Consider the following 19,476-nt stretch of genomic DNA (forward strand, 5'->3'; position numbering starts at 1 on the left):
TGCAAACAAAATTAACAGGAAAACTGGGAAGATGAGCTGAACGCACATACTAGGTAAAGCAAAGGTTAAAGTTGGTTCTTGTGAACCTAAATGATCCTTTGAAATTGTAGTTGATACTCTCCCCCTCAAGATTCTTAAGATAGCATTCCAGATGAAAGACTCCCTTACACCTCAAGGCAAAAATGCCCTTATCTACAGAAAATGTTTTTCCCAGATCCCATACTGTAACAAGCACTAGCATTCTCCTCTTAAAAAAACCCCAAAACAGTAGTGCTTCAAGCACACGGCCAAGTGTCACCCAGCTCAGACATTAATCTGAAAATAGGTATTTCTATCGGAGAGATTAAACAGTGCTGTTGTACATCTCATTCAGCTCTAGCCCACAGAATTACTTTTTCCTTCCTCCCATACTGTTCAAAGGCTTTATCCATCCCACAATTTCCCATCCCTTCAGCTCAATTTAAAAACACCAAGTCTCTTCATCTTTCTCCATAAGTCCCATGTCAGTGCCCCGGAACTGGCTGGTTGCCTTTGAACCTGCAGTTTCTAATCATATGGCCAAATCCCATTCAAATATTTCAAACCTCCCACATTTTGTCTCTTAAATAGAAGGGCTCTTTCAAGTGGTGCTTGGCAGTCATCCGTACAGCTGAAATAGTGGCTTTGTGTGAGTGTCTGTACCACCCTTTCTCAAAGGCCTCCCAATCACTGAGCTGCACACCACAGCTATCGCTTAAATAAAGTGATGCAGGGCTGTAATGAGAAAAGGTTTGGCTTACTAAAGATTCGCAACTGTTGATGGACAGAAATTCAAATTTAAAGAACAACTAATTTTATTTGAAGTGTTACAGGAGACTAGATAATCATTTTAAGAAAAAGAGCTGGACTCAAGGAACAATATAAAATTTTCCATATGTTATAACAGGCAACAGTTTATTCTATTAGAACCACAACATATTCTTTGAAGATTTATTCCCTAAGACTAGCTACCAAAAAAAAAAAAACAAAAAAATCCCTGAATAATCATGGGGTACCATTTAAACAAACGACTTTTCAAGAAAATGGGGCAAACCATTCTAGTGAAAGTCTCATGAACCACTGGGATAAGCTGTCAGTAAATAACCAACATCGCTACAACTGATGAAGTTACCACCACACTGCACGGTTCTCCACTGATTGCTGGCAATCCCCACTAACAGCATAATCAAAGGACGATCAAACCACAAGCCGTGCTTCAGGTCACAAGCAGACATCCACATTGAGATTAACTTTTCTCAAAACAAGAACCTTATTACAGTGACTATCCAATCACTCAAAACAAAAACGTACAAAAATCTTACAACAACTTTAGGTTGTTCAGTCACCTGAGAGTATGAATGTGGAATAAATTACTACCAAAATGCTCAAAGGAAGTTGATGCCTTCAGCATCAAGTAAAACAGGTAAAGACAGAAAAATGCTGGTTTGTCAAATTTCACACACTCCTTATAAAAACCTTCATTTCACAGTTTAAGCACTACTGAAATGGTCTAACACATGAAGGCATAAAATGCATCTATAACCCCACAGTGGTCCTGTATTTAATGATCATGCCTTAAGTGCATTAACAACTAATTTGATCATACCAAAATGAGAAGGCGTGCTCTAAGGACAGTATTGTAAGCACTGAAATTCAAAAATCTTACATTAACTTTTACCACAACCTCTTCTATTTGCTCACTGTAATGCTTGGCAAAATGGTTTTCAAATATGTACATAAAAATGGAAAGGATGATAATCAGGCCAAATAATCCTCACAAACATCCTGAGGTTTTTCACAAACTAGTGCATATTCTTTTAAGTCAACGTGGTAACAGCTATGCCCATTGAAGCTGCAAAACACTTGACATTCAGGTAAGTCTGGGTTCTCCTTTCCTATTAAACACCAGTACCTTTCCTAACACCTCAGTCTTATTTCTGTGGTCATGAAGACCAAAATTAATCCCTGTTGCACTTTGCCAAAATGATATGAGGACAACCAGCAAGTTTAAAAGCAAGCATATGCCATGTTTCAGAAATCCCTTCCAAACACTACAGGAATTACATAAGTATACACACCCGTATACAAAGATACCACTCGATCCCAGAACATCGCCTGCCATTAGATTGCTTACCTCCACAAACTCAAGCACTCATTTGCCATGCCATAGCTTCCCTGAATTCCCCACTACGTTGGTACTGAGGTTTTGCTTATAAGCATTCATTATGTGTCATATTATATCTTTCTCCTGGCTATCTGGGTTGCCGCATCAGAAAGCACTGGAAACAGAAGTTTTCCTTCTCTACAGACCAGTACTTATATTTGTGACAAGGAAAGCTAAAAGCATCAATAAAGAATAATATAAAAATATATATTCAAGACAAGGTGGAGTCTTCCAGAAGCTAGCTGTCAATATCTAACAATTCTCCCATAACACTGTCCCAAAACTTAGCAACCCCATTCAGTCAGGTTACTTTATAGATTTAACAAAAGGCTCTCATAAACATTTAACTGTCATGTCTCCAGTACCCCAGGAAACTTTGCTTCAAATCACAGGCATGCAGTAGGTTCACATATAAATTATTACAAACTTCTGACACAAGCACAGTATTTTCCTTCTACTCTATCTTCAAACAGAGGCAAGGGTTTGTGGAAGCCTTCGCAGCCAGTCTTGCCTCAAGGAGAGATCTGAACCTGAGCAATTGCAGCAGACAGCAGTGGTCAGCTTTCAGAAGAGCTGACAACTGACACCAACAAACCATAGTGGACCATAGCGGAAAGGCAGCCACAAGTTTCTGTATTCTAAAATGCAGACTGGGTCAGGCAAAAAATAAGGAAATTATGAAATAATCACCAGTAAGACAAAGCACATTAGGAATATTCTCAAAACTTTTGGAAAGATACCAAAACCCACCATCTCCTCTCCAAAGGTTTACTGGCCTACACTAGTCCCAACAGCAAAAACAACTGTTTGCCTAGAACAGATGTAAACAAATGAAACTGCCAAATGCCTTGATCTAATCCTAAAAACACAACATTGCCCCCCCCAAGCCCCACCTTTACTTCTAACTGTCCTTTAACAGAAGAAAACAAAACCACCACCAACAAAACCAACCAAATATCCAACCAAACATTAAACAAGCACCTCACTCATCATACATATGTATTTTGCAGAGATTTGTATTAGAGAGATTTGTTGTGGTAACACAAATTTCCTTTAGCTCAGAATGGTTGTACTGTAAAGACAATTCTAGTTCTTTCTGTTTTCAAGGAAATACTAAAATTTAAGTACCCTTGGAATTCAGAGTATATTTTGCTCATGACTCATCTTATACCCCAGGCGTCAAGCGGCTAAATGTCCTACTGCTCTGCCTCCACCAGCGTCCCCTCCAGAAGAACTTGTACAAACATAGTTAAGCTCACATTTCACATTACTGTCAATACTCATTTCCCACAAATTTTATGGTATAATTATCAAATTCTTACAAAAGGCTGCATGCACTTAACATCCACAGCGTTGTTCTAGAAACTATGTAGTTTTTCTGTTTGACTAACTGTGTTCTACTTCTTGTAACTGTTCCATATAAAAACTATTCTCTGGAGTTCATATTCATGGAGCCTTACAGGAGCACTAGGGCTCCTGTAAAGTAAAAATCAGTACAGTAAGTTTGCTAAGTATTTGTGAAACTGGTTTACATGACATACAAGAAACTCTGTACAGCACGGATGGGCCTGCATTACCAGTCCAAAGCAAACCCACAAACTGAACTGCTCAATAGCTCCAGCTCCAAAGCCCACTATAGCACATGTTGTGCTGTTCCTCAAGGGATTTCTACATTTTCCAGCTAATGTTATGTCCAAACACACACACTGCATGAAAACGGCATCCTTCAAAAACAGGAAGTTTAAGGTTAGGGGGGGCCAACACCAGCAAGAAAGAAACATTCCACAGAGAAGTCTTTTTGGTAGTTAGGAAAAATTGCCTTAGCTGTCCAAAAAGGAAAGTTATTGGTTTTGAAGCACTGGCTTGCAAGCACTACTCCTCTTTTCTTTGCCTTCACCGTCAAAAACCAGCTACACAGAAATTCTCCACATCAACAGGACAGAATTTCATAAAGCTGTTCTTACACTGAACAGCCCAAGGAACAACTTGCCAAGTTTTATCGTGTTGATCTCGTGAGGGAGGTTTCAAATTAACAAACATCTCAAAGTACCATTAACAGTTACTATAAATTCAAATCATTTCGACCAAATATATCAATGTTTATCTACGTATAAAACAACATGCAAAGGAACATCTTCGAGCTTTCCTTTCCCAAATCCACTGACAAGACAACCTTGAATAAAACTTGCCATAGTAGCACTTTCAATTAATATAAGGCAAGGTTTATAGGGAGAGAGAATATCTTACAAGACATAGCTGGAACAAACAGACAAGCTCTTCAATTCTGTCTTCAGCTCTGAAACAGAAGCAGCAAATTCCAAACCAAGCTCAGGCCAGGAACAATTTTTTTGAGCTTAACTTGATTAAATTGTCAAAGTGCTTAATTTTTAAGAGAAAAGGATGGTTGGTCCTGTGGAGCAAAAGGGGAGGTAAGCAAGAGGAGATAAAAGTTACCTATCTACAGGTGGTAATCGCCCCTCCCACAAAAAACTTAAGATATCTGGACTGAATTATATGGAAGACTAAAGTTCCATTAAAAAAAAACCCAAAACAACCCAAACCAAAACCAAACAGCAATTACGGAGTCTGATTTCTGATATTCAGAAGAAATCAGAACTTCTCCTGGGTACCTCCTTTTAGAGTGTTTCTTACAGCTCCTCTTAGAATCACCACTACCATCAATTACAATTCAGCAAGTTAAGGTACTGCCAAATGAAAAATATAAGTAAAAATATAAGTGTAAAACTGCAGAAGCTGTTATCTCTTTTAATGTATAGATTAATTCAGGTCTAACTCACTCGCTTACATGCCACACATACATCTTCAACATTATCAGAAGCAAAGTGCATTAAACTTTTCAGTGTAAAAGCTCAATGAAATCTGTAGTGCCCATATGCTAAATGGTTTTCAGTAGATACTTAAGCCCAGGAACATGAGCTGTGCAGACTGAGAAAAGCTTACGTTGATGTTTTCTAATTGCAGTAGATGTACTGTGTAATAGGATTTGACGTCTTCAGATACTAGCCTCACACGGAAACCTGTTTCACTGAATGTCATAACTTCTTCTTCTTTTGTTGGCCAGTATTGTTCACACTTCACCTGATTGAGGGGTTTTTTTAAAGGAGACCAAAAAAAAGAAAAAAGAAAAGGAAAATCTGGTTAAATATCCTAATATTGGCCTTTGCATGAGCAGACTCAGACCACATTGATCAACATAGTAGACTTCAGTACCTGCTCCCAGTTTGAGGAATTCTTAAAGTTCATAATGTTTACAGCCAAGTTACTACAACTGCTTCAACGACTATTACGCATTCCAGATTTATCTGTTCGTGCTTCCTCTCACCACAGGTTTAGCGTGTTGAGATATACCTTAACCCTTCTCCCTTTCCTCCCCTCTCATTCTCTACAGTGAACAGAGATCTTTACTCAGCTATTTCAGCATCCCCCCCCTCCATTTCCGATGTGCACACCTGCAGATTTACATAACAGATGTAACACATCCAGCTTTCCCAAGGCTTGCTGAGTACTGGAAGATTCTTGTGAAACAAAAGAATGAACTAACAAAGCAATTCAAAACTGCCCCTTGCCCTTTACTTCTCTTGCCCTGCACTCAAACTTCCTGTAGGGTAATTTTTGCATAAGAAAATAAGCAAGTTTTTAATAGACTCAAAATCTTTTTCACTAACCAATGTACTCTGAAGAACCATAAATTTCATGTGACATGCATTTGTAACTAAAATCCACAGTGGTTTTAGACACATCAGCACAAAAACTACATCATAACAGCAGATTTGTGTATTCTGCACGTATACCACCAGCTTTAAGTAACTAGATCAGTTTGACAGTTGCTGGGCAGCAGCTTGTATTCATAGTTACAAACAGTTAAGATCACTGCAGGACAAATATACAACTCTGTTATATTTAGAAGAAATAATCTAAAGATACTTAATTCAAGCTGGTTTTCCCATCTTCTGTTTTGTTCTAGAGGATCTTACACTGCTTCTACTCCACCTTGTTTCAAACTGTACATCCTCCTTTCTCAGGATGTTACTTTCACCTTTCTGAATGTATATTTATTAGATGCTGTTTTCACCAGACTGAATTTTGTGTCTCAGCTTTAAAGCACCACTTCAATGTTACATTAAATACATGTTATGCTGTACACCGGTGAGAAAGTCTGACAGCTCTTTTAACGTAACAATCATTGTTTAACTGTACTAAAATTACGTAATTACTTTACAACTTTAGATCTAATGTCACTTACCGATTCTTTTTCAACAATTCTGTTCAGCATAACAACTGCTTTGGTTTGTTGTTGCCATATCATTAACCAAAAATGACAACATGTATTAGGTAGTGGACCCTGTGTAGTAAAGAAAAAAAAATGGGTGTAAGAATGTATATATAAACAGTGTTTGAATACAGTTAAATAGTTCACTGTGTGGAACAGGAAAAAGCCTTCCTCTGAAAAGTTTAAACAAATTATTAATAGAATGACAGAAATGACAGGCAAGAAAGCAACCACACTGCACAGACCAGCCCACTACTTAAAAAACAAAGCAACCCCCCAAAAAACCAGTAAGAACTCAGGGAAGGGATGTTTCAGCCTGGGCATCAATATTCTTGTGCTCTCAGAAGAAAAGCTACTGCAGACACGCTCAGAAGGTACAAGATGAAATAAAGAATAAAAGTATTGTTGCAACCCATTTCCAAAAGAAGTGAAGAAAAGAGCAAGAAATACTTGAAAAGCTTTATATGCAGTATATTATTCATACTTAAATATTCCCTTCAGATTTTTCTTAAAACACAAAATAATGTGTTCACAACTAGGTCAAACAGGCAGTTAGTATGAAATACGTGTAATTCACAGAGACAAGGAATCATCCAAATACAAATTACAACTGTACAACCCCTCTCCCCCAGATTCTCAATCTCTGTAGTAACATAGTACTACCTACCTGTGTTAAAATATAGTATCTCTGAGCTTCTTCTATGACCACTAGGCTGGCATTGATATAGTCATTCTCAGCATTCTGCAGTTTTACACGACTATGATCATCTATAATTCAAAGAAAATAAAGAATTTAATGATGCATCCATCTTGATGAGTACTCTCTAACAAACAGGCAAATTTAGGTTTGACAAGCAATTTTAAGTAAACTCAGCAGTAGTATCTGAATGGCGAACTACAAATATACACAAAACTAATTTCTCATGTAACTATAATAATTACCTGTCTCATGCTCCCTCAGCCTTCCAGCAGAGTAATTTCAGGCAGCTTTTAATAGAAGCTGCTCAGAAAACTTTAATATCCAGTTTTCTGCAAAAAACCCCAACCAAAACAACCCTCTCATACATGCCAAAAGATGCTCACAGCAACCATTGAACAGTTGCATTTCCTCAATACAACAGCACCACAACCCACACCAGGCAGCATGCTGTCCTATCACACCAGGTCACTCCACTGCATGATTTCCTTTAAGTTCAGAATTCCAAGATTTTTTGGTTTAAGATTCGTAGATTGAGGTAGAATCATAAACTCACACGGCTTAAGAAAATAAATAGATCTACTTTTACTAATTCAAACCAAGCTTTGATCAATTGAATTTTCCCTGTAATTCATTGTTTAATACTATACAAATTAAAGATACTACAGAAGGGGCACATGCAAAATGTACCTTTTCAACAAATCTTCCAGTTAAATGAAGCCTAATCTAATTACACAGCTTCAGTCTCTCATCACGATTACACAGGCAAGATAGAAAATTCCTCTATTTATAGCAGAGGCAAACAAAGGACTCCATTTAAAATTCTAACATTAATATGAGAAAGATTATCAGACTGTTGCACTAAAACACTGCCTAATAAAAAATCACTGTGGCTGTTCCTAGACTCTTTTAGTATCTGATTTATCACCCTCTAGGAGACATTTAGGTAATCAGACTTGTTCACAGTAAGTAATCCTTCAGCCATTTATTGGAACTGTATTAAATAAACTGCATTTTCAATTTAAAATTTGTACATAACTGCGTGCCAGGAAATGAGACTGGCTACAAAACTCCCAAAACACAACGGCCTGGACAGACTCCTTGCGAGTAAATAAAAAACAGCAAACTAAAATAAATTTAAGAGACTTCTACACATTTCAGAAAGCGATGGAAGAGATTCCATAAAGAGCCTGACAGAGCTGAGCACGAATTCCAGTGTAATGCCAGTTTTTAACCTACATCTGCCTGGTCTAACTCGCAAAACTCATTCGGGTACAGACTGATAACACAGCTGCTGTTAGAACGTCAGCCCACTTTTCCAAGTATCACATCCAGTGCAGCTATGACAGCTGAGCTCAGACTGAGCCCCTGTATCACAGCCAGTCTATGCGGCACAAGGCTTATCTGAGAAATCCATGAATATAACCACAGTTGGGCAAAAAGCTGACGGGAATCAAAAAATAGTTACTGAATTAGACTCTTGTTCTATGAACTGCTCAAAAGACCTTATAAATACTTTCCATATGTTTGGAAATCTGGAAAAAGTACATTTACTAGGTCTTGATCTGCTTTTATACTCTCCCTCACCTATGTGCTATTGGCAACTGTCAAAAGAGGATCTTGCTGGATTAAAGGAAACAAGTCAACAGTAAGGTTTTTTTACATATATATATATTAAGAGGTGAGATTTGGGATTGCTATCCTACTTCCTCTAGCTGCTAGCTTTTATATGCAGTCACAGATGTACAGAGAGCAGAAATATGCTGAAAACTTATTTTTAATACAGAAGGATGAGAAAGTTACTGCTTTAGTCTGTTTTCATTAGCATTCCAGCTGTAAAGCAACACCATCTTGACTTTCAGGAGTCTTAAAACAATTTATGATACCTCTGTACGAAGAAAAAAATACTATCAAAGCCAAGACAGAGTAAAATTTAGACATATGTGCATTTTAAAGTAAAATATATCTCCTTGTATTATTTTGTCTGGATAGGAAAGTGTTACTTTTTCCTTTCATGTATCGCTTTATCTGAAATGTTTCTACTGGAGAGAAACCAAGTCCTTTGTAAATATTACATGTCATTCGCCAACAGGAAAAACTTAAGGTCTTGTTATAGTAAATCACACATACCGGTACTCGTGTTCTCGGAAAGGTGACGTAAGCAAAGTGCTGTTAACAGTTTCATCACCCCGCAGCAGCTGCTGTACTGCTGCCAGGAGGAGGTAACTGCCCTGGCCCTTGTGAAGCTTCCTACCGTAATCCTCACACTCATTTTCAGCCTCATATTTTCCTTGTTACAAATTCCATTTATTTTTCATGTTTACAAAGCATTCTGAAAGCTTTTTTAAAGCCCTTTTAACGACTAATTCTAAGCACGGACAGCCTCCCTCCTTGCCCCAACTGAAACAGAGGCAATGCTACAAACACACTGGCATACACTCCACAGGACAAAGACAGCCACTAGAATATATTGATTTCCCTTCTTTCAAGGGAAAAGGTTCCTAAAGGACACAATGACCTAGAAACCTCATTCAAGCCCTGGCTTGCTCTTCTGAATTAGATGAAGCAAGCCAACTCCTGACAGCGAGTTAGCTGTAACATATTTCCCGTATGTAAATCATTTCCAGTTACAAAGTACTTCAGATTTATATGAATGATAAACCTATCTTAAATCCTGTCTTAAAAGATTTATCTTAAATGTTGCCATGCCCACAACAACTAAAATATTATCAGACAGTACTCATTTTCTGAAGTGCTAATTCCCCTATTTCAACAAACTGCAGCCTGAAAAGGAAGTGGAAATCCTAAAAATGCTTCTCATTCTGGCTCCTACACTAAGAAAACTGCTCCCAGAACGACCCTGTCCAATAAGCAAACTTATCACCCACTTCAAATGAAACCCTGTCCCACTGATATCACGGACAACACTCTCCATGTCTCAAACAAGCCCAAGACTTCACCTTACACATCAATTTGCCCACTCCCTGCTAAAAAGAAAATGACATATCCAGTTAAACTGAGATATGAAACATATGGCATTTTACCCCATACAGTTCTTGCAGTTAGTTAATGAAAGGTTTATATTTGAAAACAACTGTGTTTCAAGATGTGAGACCGCTGTACAACTTACAAATCATCTTTTCTCCAAGAGATGTGCCTGGCTCCCCAAATACAAAGCTATTAACAACAAAGGGTGAAATGCTACTTAGTGGATTAAAGAGAGTCATAAATAAAACATGTAGCCATAAGCCATCCCAATGACCCAGTCTGACCTTTTCCCGCCTACCAGCAAATCCCCTTCATTTCACTTATCTAAATCTAGTCTGAGCTGCTAAATTATTCAAATTGCAATATTCTGTCACCAGACATACAGTCTCACGTTTCAGAGGTAGCCTAAGGCGAAGGAAAGGCAAAGTGACTTTTTCCCACCCTGCCACTGGTTGTACACAATGAATGCATCATATCAATCTCAGCATGGTTTGGGTTGGAAGGGACCTTAAAGACCACCTAGTTCCAACCCCCTGCCATGGGCAGGGACACCTGCCACTACACCAGGTTGCTTGAAGCCCCATCCAACGAGGCCTTGAACACTGCCAGGGATGGAGCATGACCTAGCTCACACCTGAAATATATGCATAAATACTGCACAGGATCCTTACACTTTCAAGCAGGACTGTGAAAAAACCCCTAAGATACAGTAAAGTTTACATCAGTGTGTGCTACGAACTTCTCCTCCAGCCCTGAAGAAAGAAGTACCACCAAAAGCATCATGTTGAGTTTATTTATACCATGTTTCTGGTAACAAGATATTTTAGAGAATCATTAGATAACATCATGAAAATCATCAATGTCAGCTTCTAAGAGGGACAACAACGAGTGCAGTAGGCTTATATCGGACAGAATATCTCTCTGTTGTCAGCACATCCATAGGACAAACGCAGGACAGAAAGGGAACATTTTTGCAATGATAATTACTCAGCACTATGTGCAAACCCATCCCCTCCAGCTCTGTTCCCTGTAAAGCACAATACTCTTCATGTTCCTCTCTCCCTGGCATACACTCTGTGACAACTGTAAGCTGATGGTCAAAAGGTTCAACTCGAAGTTTACTAATGGCCAGAGGAAGAAAGCAAGAGCAATCACTACTTCTCAAGATCCTCCAACAGCAATGTGATCTATGAGGCAAAAATGTTCAGATGACCTAAGATATTGGGCTGCACACCACATGACAAAGGAAAGCTAAAGCTAAAAACTAGGTAGGTGTGTAAACCCCCACCTACCTTCCAGAACCAAGAGGTAAAAGAAATAATAAAAATAAATCCTGCTAACTTTGCCAAGGGAATTTCCTTCTTGCCTCTCAATCTGAGAGCACAGTAAGCAGATCTCTAAAGGTGTTTACAGTCAATCTGAGACACCAGACTCCTCTGATATGAACTAAGGATAAGATTTAGAAGGAAAATAGTAGCGAAAATCTTAAGAGTTTCATTAAAGTTATCCCTGAAGAAGAATAACCTTGCAAATTATTTTCCTCTCTTAACAATGTTTTCTGAGAAATGGTCTCATCTGTCAGGAAATGACTGGCTGTCAAACCAAACCTATTTCAGATTAACTTCCTGTTTCAGTAGTACTACATAGCCAAAATACTCTTCTCCCTATTCTAGACTAATAGCAAACTGCTAGACTGTTATTTTTTTTGGCTAGGCAGTAATTCTTGAGGGCTTCTACCCAACCAAACTTATACACACCAGAACTCTTTAACCAACAAAACTGGACACTAACAAAAATATTTATGCAACTCGAGACAATGTGAAACTCAACTGCAGTGGGCAAAGATGAGGAGCCTTTCTCTGCCAACAGAAATCAACTTTTATCTAGAAATGCATGTAACGGACACAAATTGGCGTCAGTGTACCTGTCCTGCGTAGTATGGTTGAAATGGGGCAAATCAACCCAAAGCATTTTTCCCTGCACTTGTAATTGACATCTATTAATAGGACAGAATAATCTTTGCATTTCCTCTTGCAGACATACCACCTCAGATTTCAGACTGGCTTGGCTGCTATCTAGATTAACAAACCATTTTCTCACTGCTATGGAGAAACAAAACATTTTCATCACATTATATCTTACAATATGTTTAAGTAGCTAGATTTTAAAAGCTTAACTGCTAGTTTTGAGGGCCTTTGACTCTCAGAGAATATTATTAGTATCATCATCCATTTTTCTTTTAAACAGCTAGAGAGCAGTAAAATTCACAAAGCGAAGGACCAAGATGTTAAGATTGTGTAAGACTGAGCTGTCTTGCATTTCTGCAGTGCTAGTTCCTTGCATACTACACCACAATTAGATGTGTTCACCACAGTGACCAAACTGCACAGCTTTTACCCCAGCTGCTCTGAAACTGAGCTACTGCTCTCTTGCAATGTTATTTATCATGTATTCCCTCCCAGGTGTATTTTTCTTCCCAACTCTCACCATTGTTACAGAAACAATTATGAGTCATATTTGAAAACATACAGATGTAGAATTCAAAGGGAATTAGTGTTTTGCTCTGTCCTCCTCATACAGCCTTGCTCCTAGTGCCCAGCTCTGCAGGCTATGTTGGTGGCCCAATTCAAATCTTCTTTCTTTTATAAATGCTAAAAACTGAGACGTGCTTTACATAGCTCCCCATCTTAGTTCGGTCATCAGGTTACACTTCATGTCAACTAGCACATAATGACTCTAACCCTTTCCTTAGCCCAACTCCTACTTCAAAGCTAGATTTTATCTAAGTGCCTCTCTGCTCTTGCACGGGGTCCAGGGATTAATACAATCACATAATTAATTTCCTCCTGGCTCAACAAGCATTTCAGAAGCAGGTTTTGCCGTGACCCAGGCAGAGCTGTTTGGTGCTCTTCACTACAGTAAAAGGCATGCTGTGCCATGATTAAGGAGAATTCTGAGCTCAAAAAAACTACAGGAGATGAATATAAGTCACACTTCTTACTGCAGGCATTATGAGATGCTGCATAACACAATGACCTTTTAATTATTTTAGAAAGACTCTCTTTAAAAAGAAACAAAAACCAGAAACACATTAAAGGTAAGCTGCCATTCTCTTTGCAATAGTGCCTAAGAAATTAAATCCATGGATGGGAGAAATGCAAAATGCATGAATACAGATTCCACCACAGAAGATGTACAGGATGTTGGACCCAGGAATAGAACTTGGGTCTCATGGGTTCAAATCCAATTTCTCTTCTTATAACTACCATCCCAACTTAGGTATGAAACAGAAAGTGAATATAACATGTTCTACTTTACCACCGGTAAGATGCTAATGCTGTGCTGCACCAGGACAACAAACGTGGGACATGTAAGCACCTCTGCATAGACCAACAAAGGCCCAGCAGAGGCCTATCTCCCTGTGCTGAGCATATAGCGTAAGTTATTAAGCCTTGACTAACTTGAGACACCTTCTTCAGAGCCGTATGCTTCTCAAACAAACCATACTGAGGAATGCCCTGCAGCCACAGCAAGGAGGCTGTGAGTGCACTACTGAGATTCAGCATTAAGCCATACTGGGTCCCTTTGGTGTGAATCCACAAGGCAAGCTCGCCTTCTGGCAGCAGTGTGATGAGCAGCACACAGCGCTGCATCTGACCAGTGTGACTCAACACAAGACCCTGCCCGTGGCATTTCGAGAAGCGCTACGCACACGCTGTTTTACCGCAACTTTCAACTGGAAACAAGGAGTTCAGCACTTCCCAAATCTTACAGTAGGTATTCAGATTAGGCTCTCAACCAAAAAGCCCCAGCACACCAGCAACCCTTCAAAAATTCTTGATCCAGTAACAAGAAGGCTTTTACGAGCCTTTGGTGCTCTGGGAAACTTTGTGCTAAAGAACACACAAACATTTACCCATTCCAACTTCCATATTTTGTAGAAAAATTAAGGCTGTACTAGTTCCCTCCCCCCCCAGTCCTTTTGAACATGATTTACAATAGCTTACTCCAACTGTAACTACGTATCAGTAATCTTTTGCTTCTATGTCTTTTTATAACAATTTACGATTACAGTTTCTAAAGTAAACGCTGTTGAAAGAAAGTCCACGACACCTCAGTAGCAAAGAAGCTGGTAAAAAAAAGCTGTCTTCGCCTGACATGCAAGATCCTTATGTCACAAAGGCCATTTTATGGCAGTTAGTAAATACTAAGTACTCCATACCATATCTACTTGCATTGAGAAAATTAAAGAACTTCACGCACACATTGTTCTAAACAGACAAAACTAACAAAACCTCAAGTATTTTTTAAGCAACAGTAGAAACTGAGTGGCATTTATCCACACAGTTTTATGCGTGTACAGAATCACTCAGCCCAAAAGGAAACTGTGTTAGTCAAAGCTTATTAACTTAAAATTTCTGTGCTCAGCCCATGTTTTTTTTGACAGATAAGGCAATATTAAACAAATAATTTTCTTAGGAATATCTTAACAATATTACCTTGCAGCTCACAAACATTGATGTATATATTAATAACTCTGATTTTCAATCATCTCTTATTCACTATTCAGTGTAACGTGTTTACCCAGCATGCTTTTCTCCCTTAACGTCATAAAAACCGTATCATACATTACATGTCTACAGAAACAAAAAAATACTAAACCTACAATGACCACATAAGCAAAAAGTCTAGAAAGTTTACTGCAATAATTACAGAAAAGATACTTACATGGACTAACATCTCTGTATCTGTTTCGATTTCTGTTTTCTGGATATTTTGCAACTCTGTGAGGGTAGTCACTGGATTTATGTCGAATTTCCTTTAAAATATAAGAAATGCAATTTACTTATAGCCAGTAAACTGGTTAAGATCAGTTTCTACACATCCTATCGTAAGACTTTCAAGCTTACTAATTAATCAAGGTTATTAATAATTAACATTTTAAACCAACCTTTACTACATCTTGTGTTATTTTCACTCAGAAAACATGTGTGTCATTCTCGGCCAAGCTGTTGCCATTTAGATCTCCCCTGTCGTGGTTTGAGCCCAGCCGGTAACTCAGAACCACACAGCCGCTCGCTCACTTCCCCCCCCCCGCTTCTTCCTCCCCCCGCTCCCGGAGGGATGGGGAGGAGAATGGGAAGAATGTAACTCCCACGGGTTGAGATAAGAGCAGTCCCGCAACTAAGGTATAACACAGAACCACTACTGCTACCACCAATGATAATAACGATTAGTGAAATAACAAGGGGAGAGGATACAATTGCTCACCACCCGCCAACCGATACCCAGCCCGACCCGAGCAGTGATCTGGGGCTTCCGGGTAACTCCCCCCGGTTTATATACTGGGCATGACGTGCTGTGGTATGGAATACCCCTTTGGCTAGTTTGGGTCAGGTGTCCTGTCTCTGCTTCCTCCCGGCTTCCCCTCCTCCCTGGCAAAGCATGAGACTGAGAAAGTCCTTGGTTGGAATAAACATTACTTAGCAACAACTAAAAACATCGGTGTTATCAGCGTTGTTCCCAGGCTGAAAGTTAAAAAACACAGCACTGCACCAGCTACTAAGCAGGAGAAAAATGACTGCTATAGCTGAACCCAGGACATCCCCACACTTGGCTAACACCAACAACTAAGATAGGTGCAATCAGGTAAGCAATTGATGTAGCAGGATCAAAGGGGAAAACACACCCATGTATTTATCACGCTCAGAGCTTACCTCAGACTGCACATTATCTCCCACAGCAACAAGAGCCTCAGATAGAACTAACAGCAGCGTACTGCTCGCTCCTTTACTGGCAGCGTCAGTCCCCACAACTGTAACTGAACTAGTTAATTATTTTATGGCTGCTGTTAAGAGCCGCAAGATGATTCTTGGTGGTTTGGCGGTTCCCCCTGTACAGCTGTAGTTAAACATGACCCAAGATGAAGGAACAATGCTAGGCTAGATCTCAAATCAGTTTTCACACACAAGATCCAACCACCACAAATTAAAGAAACAAACCAGATGCCAGACATAACATAAGGCATACTACACAGAAAAACTTTCATTACAAAAAAAGTGAAATTCAGTATTATTTATTCAGTCATTAATTCAGATTGGAGAGGGGCTCTGCAACTCAGCATAAATATTCCAAGCTTCATATGATTTTGCCACAAGTCTTGGCAAATTCATGGAACCAAAGAGCAAATCCACTGTCAGGAAGTACAATAAAAAAAACCTAATTCCCAACTTTTTTTTTTTCTTCAGAGAACTTGCACTTCTCAGGACAAGCATGTGTTTCTTACACACCACTATCACAGAAAAATACCTTCCTAAGCAATTAAATAAATGCTATTTAAAAACATCATTTGCTATTTTCTCTCTGTTTTTAAACAGATCTGTATTCACTGGTTTTCCTATAAAACAAACGTGTTAAGTACCCTGAGTAAAAATCCTGAGTTTGTAAAATCTACAAAATCGGAGAAAAATAAAATTCTAATACAAAAAACTTTATTAAAAAATGTTTTACAGCTTATGTGTAGTAAAGTAAGGAAATCCCTACATCAAGTTTAGAAGAGCCTAATGAACAATTACTCTCTTCAGTTTAATTCTCCAAGAGCAACTAAACAGTATTAAAATGACAGGGGAAAGCTGACTTGTTCAGCCTGCATATACCAGAGGCAATGTGCATGGTTTTTCCTACCTCATGAAAAACACTGGTTACAGAATTCTTCCCTAACACTTCTATCTCACTAACTTAGCACAGTTTATTGCTGCTGTTCCCTGTTAAATTCAAACCACAGTTCAGTTTCGTAATACCCATCTAGAGACAATGTATTTGAAGCACACATAAATCAAATACATGGCTAATTTAACAGAACAAAAGCACAACTTCTACTAACTACAAGTTATTAAAGAGAATTTTTGGTTTAGGTTCTTTTTCCTCATTTGTTAAAGAGTACTACAAAATGTCAGAAAGGCCAGGCTGGATGGGGTTTGGAGCAACCTCGTCTAGTGTGAGGTGTCCCTGCCTGTGGCAGGGGGATTGGAACTGGATGATCTTTAAAGTCCCTTCCAACGCAAACCATTCGATGAGAACACATACTGGTTCAAATAACTGCTCTAGTATCACAAGCTTACATATAAAGCCGAATTCATGGAACTGACCCAAAGACTATTGTCGCAAGTTAGTAATCGCGTTGTTCCTAGAGAAAAGGGCACGCATTTCCTGAGAAATGACCGTGGGGGCCTGCCGCAGACGCCAAGCAGGCGAAGGCAGCGGCACAGGCGGCTGCCGGGGCTGAGCGGGTGCCTGAGGCACCGCTGCGCAGCGGTTTCAGGGGCAGAGCCGCGAACTCGGGGCCGCTGGCGAGCCTCGGCCGGATGGATATCAGCAGGTACAGCTTTCCACTCTGCCCGGACACCGCGGGGGAAGCGCCCTCACCGGACCCGCGCCAGGCCGCTCAGACAAGCTCCTGGCACCCGAGCCGCCGCTGCCCTCGGCACCACAACCGGCACCCGGCCGCGGGGCCCCGGCCGCCCGAGCCCGCGCAGGCGCACTGCGCTCCGGCACCCCGCGGCGCCTGCGCCCTACCCGCGCTCCCCGCCCGGAGAAGCGGCGCCTGCCCGCAGTCTCGCTGCGTGCACCTGAAAACCGAGCCGGGGCCCAGCGGCTCCGTCTGCCCGCTGAGGCGGCGAGTACCGGCAACGGCGCTGCCGAGCGGCGGCCCCCTCCCCGCCCTCGCTGCTGCCCGCCGGCTGGGGGCAGGGCCGGAGCGACCTGCTCTGCTCACCAGATAACGCGCCTGCCAGTCGTTAGTGGCGTCGATCTCCTGGAACTCCCGCTCGATGATGGCGGACATGGCGGCGGCCAGCGCGCGAGCCCGTCCGGAGGCCGGCACGCTCCCGACCCCTCGCGCGCTGCCCGCCACACGCGAGCGGCGAGCGCACACATACGCTCTCCACGAGCCCCGCCGCCGCCGGTGGCAGGCGCATGCGCAGCCCCGCCTCCGCCCGGCCAGGGCTGCCTAGTCCGCGCCCACAGGCAGGAGGCGGGGCGCACCTGATGTGACGTCACGGGCCGAGGGGGCGGTGCCGGCGCTGCCGTCAGGTAGCCCGCGGTCCGGTCCGGGCGTCCCCCGCCCGCCGCCGAGCGAGGCGCGAGCAGCTGGCGGCCGCGCGTCCTCCCAGCGCCATCGGAAGGACCAACGGCGGGTAGAGCGCCGCGAGAGAGGCAGCGTCTCCAGCCAGCGGTGCGGCCCGCCGCCCGGCCCGGCCCGGCCCGGCTCAGCGCGGTGCCGGCCGGGGACAGCCCGCCCGCCCGCCCGCCTGCGCCCCGCCTGGAGCTGCTCGTTTTAAAAAAGAAGCGAGATTGCTGGAGCGAGGCCAGAGGCCACGAAGATGATCAGTGGGTTAGAGCACCTCTGCTGTGAAGAACGACTGAGAGAGCTGGGGTTGTTCAGCCTGGAAGAGAGAAGGCTCCAGGGGAGACCTTAGAGCAGCTTCCAGTGCCTAAAGGGCCTACAAGAAATCTGGAGAGGGACTTTCTACAAGGGCCTGTAGTGGCACAACAAGAGGGAATGACTTTAAGCTCAAAGAGGGTAGATTTAGATTAGATATTAGGAGGAAGTTCTTCCCTGTGATGGTGGTGAGACACTGGCACAGGTTGCCCAGAGCAGCTGTGGCTGCCCTATCCCTGGCAGTGTTCAAGGCCAGGTTGGACAGGGCTTGGAGCAGCCTGGTCTAGTGGAAGGTGTCCCTGTCCATGGCAGGGGGTTGGAACTGGATGAGCTTTAGGATCCCTTCTGACTGAACCATTCTATGACTCTATGCAATAGGGACGTGTCAGACGAACAAATCATGGCAAGGTTTGTCATCTCAAAAGCAGAAGTGCAGCAAGGCAGAATGCAACGGCCCACTGCAATTGCTTCAAAAAGAAAGTGCCTCAGGAAACGGCTTCAAACACGTTTAGCACAGTTAAAGGTCGCACGGCATTCAGCAAGGGCCGCATTGCCCAAGCTGCAGGAAAATCTGCTGTGCAGCTCCAGGTAGCAGAGGGGTGCCTGTAGCCCTTCAGGTAGGCAAGCTAGGGTGCTTCGTACCTCAACACCGATCCCCGGTTAGCGTACGGCGACTTAAACGTGCCTGGTGTGAACTAGGACCGCGAAGGGGAACAGGTGGAAGCGCCAGGCCCCTGCTCACACCCCACTGACAGCTCCGGCGCGGCACAGCCGCCGCCTCTCCCTAAGCTCCCCGTCCCGGACCTCACCCAGGGCTCTCCCCGCCCCTAACACGCTCCCTCACGAACTGGGAAGTTCCACCGGGAACACGTTTACCT

At 41.9% G+C, this 19,476-nt stretch overlaps 1 protein-coding gene across 7 annotated transcripts in view; it reads right to left on the bottom strand.

Moving 5' to 3' along the window:
• The window catches only part of PTPN2 (protein tyrosine phosphatase non-receptor type 2), a 31,403-nt gene extending 13,206 nt beyond the window's left edge, over positions 1 to 18,197 (bottom strand). For 3 of the 7 annotated variants that reach the window (XM_030469940.1, XM_030469949.1, XM_030469959.1), the window contains exons 1-5: positions 17,933 to 18,197; positions 14,887 to 14,977; positions 7,141 to 7,241; positions 6,447 to 6,545; positions 5,144 to 5,281 (exon numbers count right to left, since the gene is read on the bottom strand). In XM_030469940.1, coding sequence (XP_030325800.1) covers positions 5,144 to 5,281; positions 6,447 to 6,545; positions 7,141 to 7,241; positions 14,887 to 14,977; positions 17,933 to 18,001 — 498 coding nt within the window. In that variant the 5' untranslated portion in view covers positions 18,002 to 18,197. The remainder of the gene's footprint in view (positions 1 to 5,143; positions 5,282 to 6,446; positions 6,546 to 7,140; positions 7,242 to 14,886; positions 14,978 to 17,932) is intronic. The other 4 variants (XM_030469984.1, XM_032919788.1, XM_030469976.2 and 1 more) reach the window with 2 other exon arrangements.
• Positions 18,198 to 19,476: the final 1,279 nt, after the last annotated feature.

The sequence above is a fragment of the Strigops habroptila genome, chromosome 1, assembly GCF_004027225.2.
Source record: "Strigops habroptila isolate Jane chromosome 1, bStrHab1.2.pri, whole genome shotgun sequence".
Classification (NCBI taxonomy): Eukaryota; Metazoa; Chordata; class Aves; order Psittaciformes; family Psittacidae; genus Strigops; species Strigops habroptila.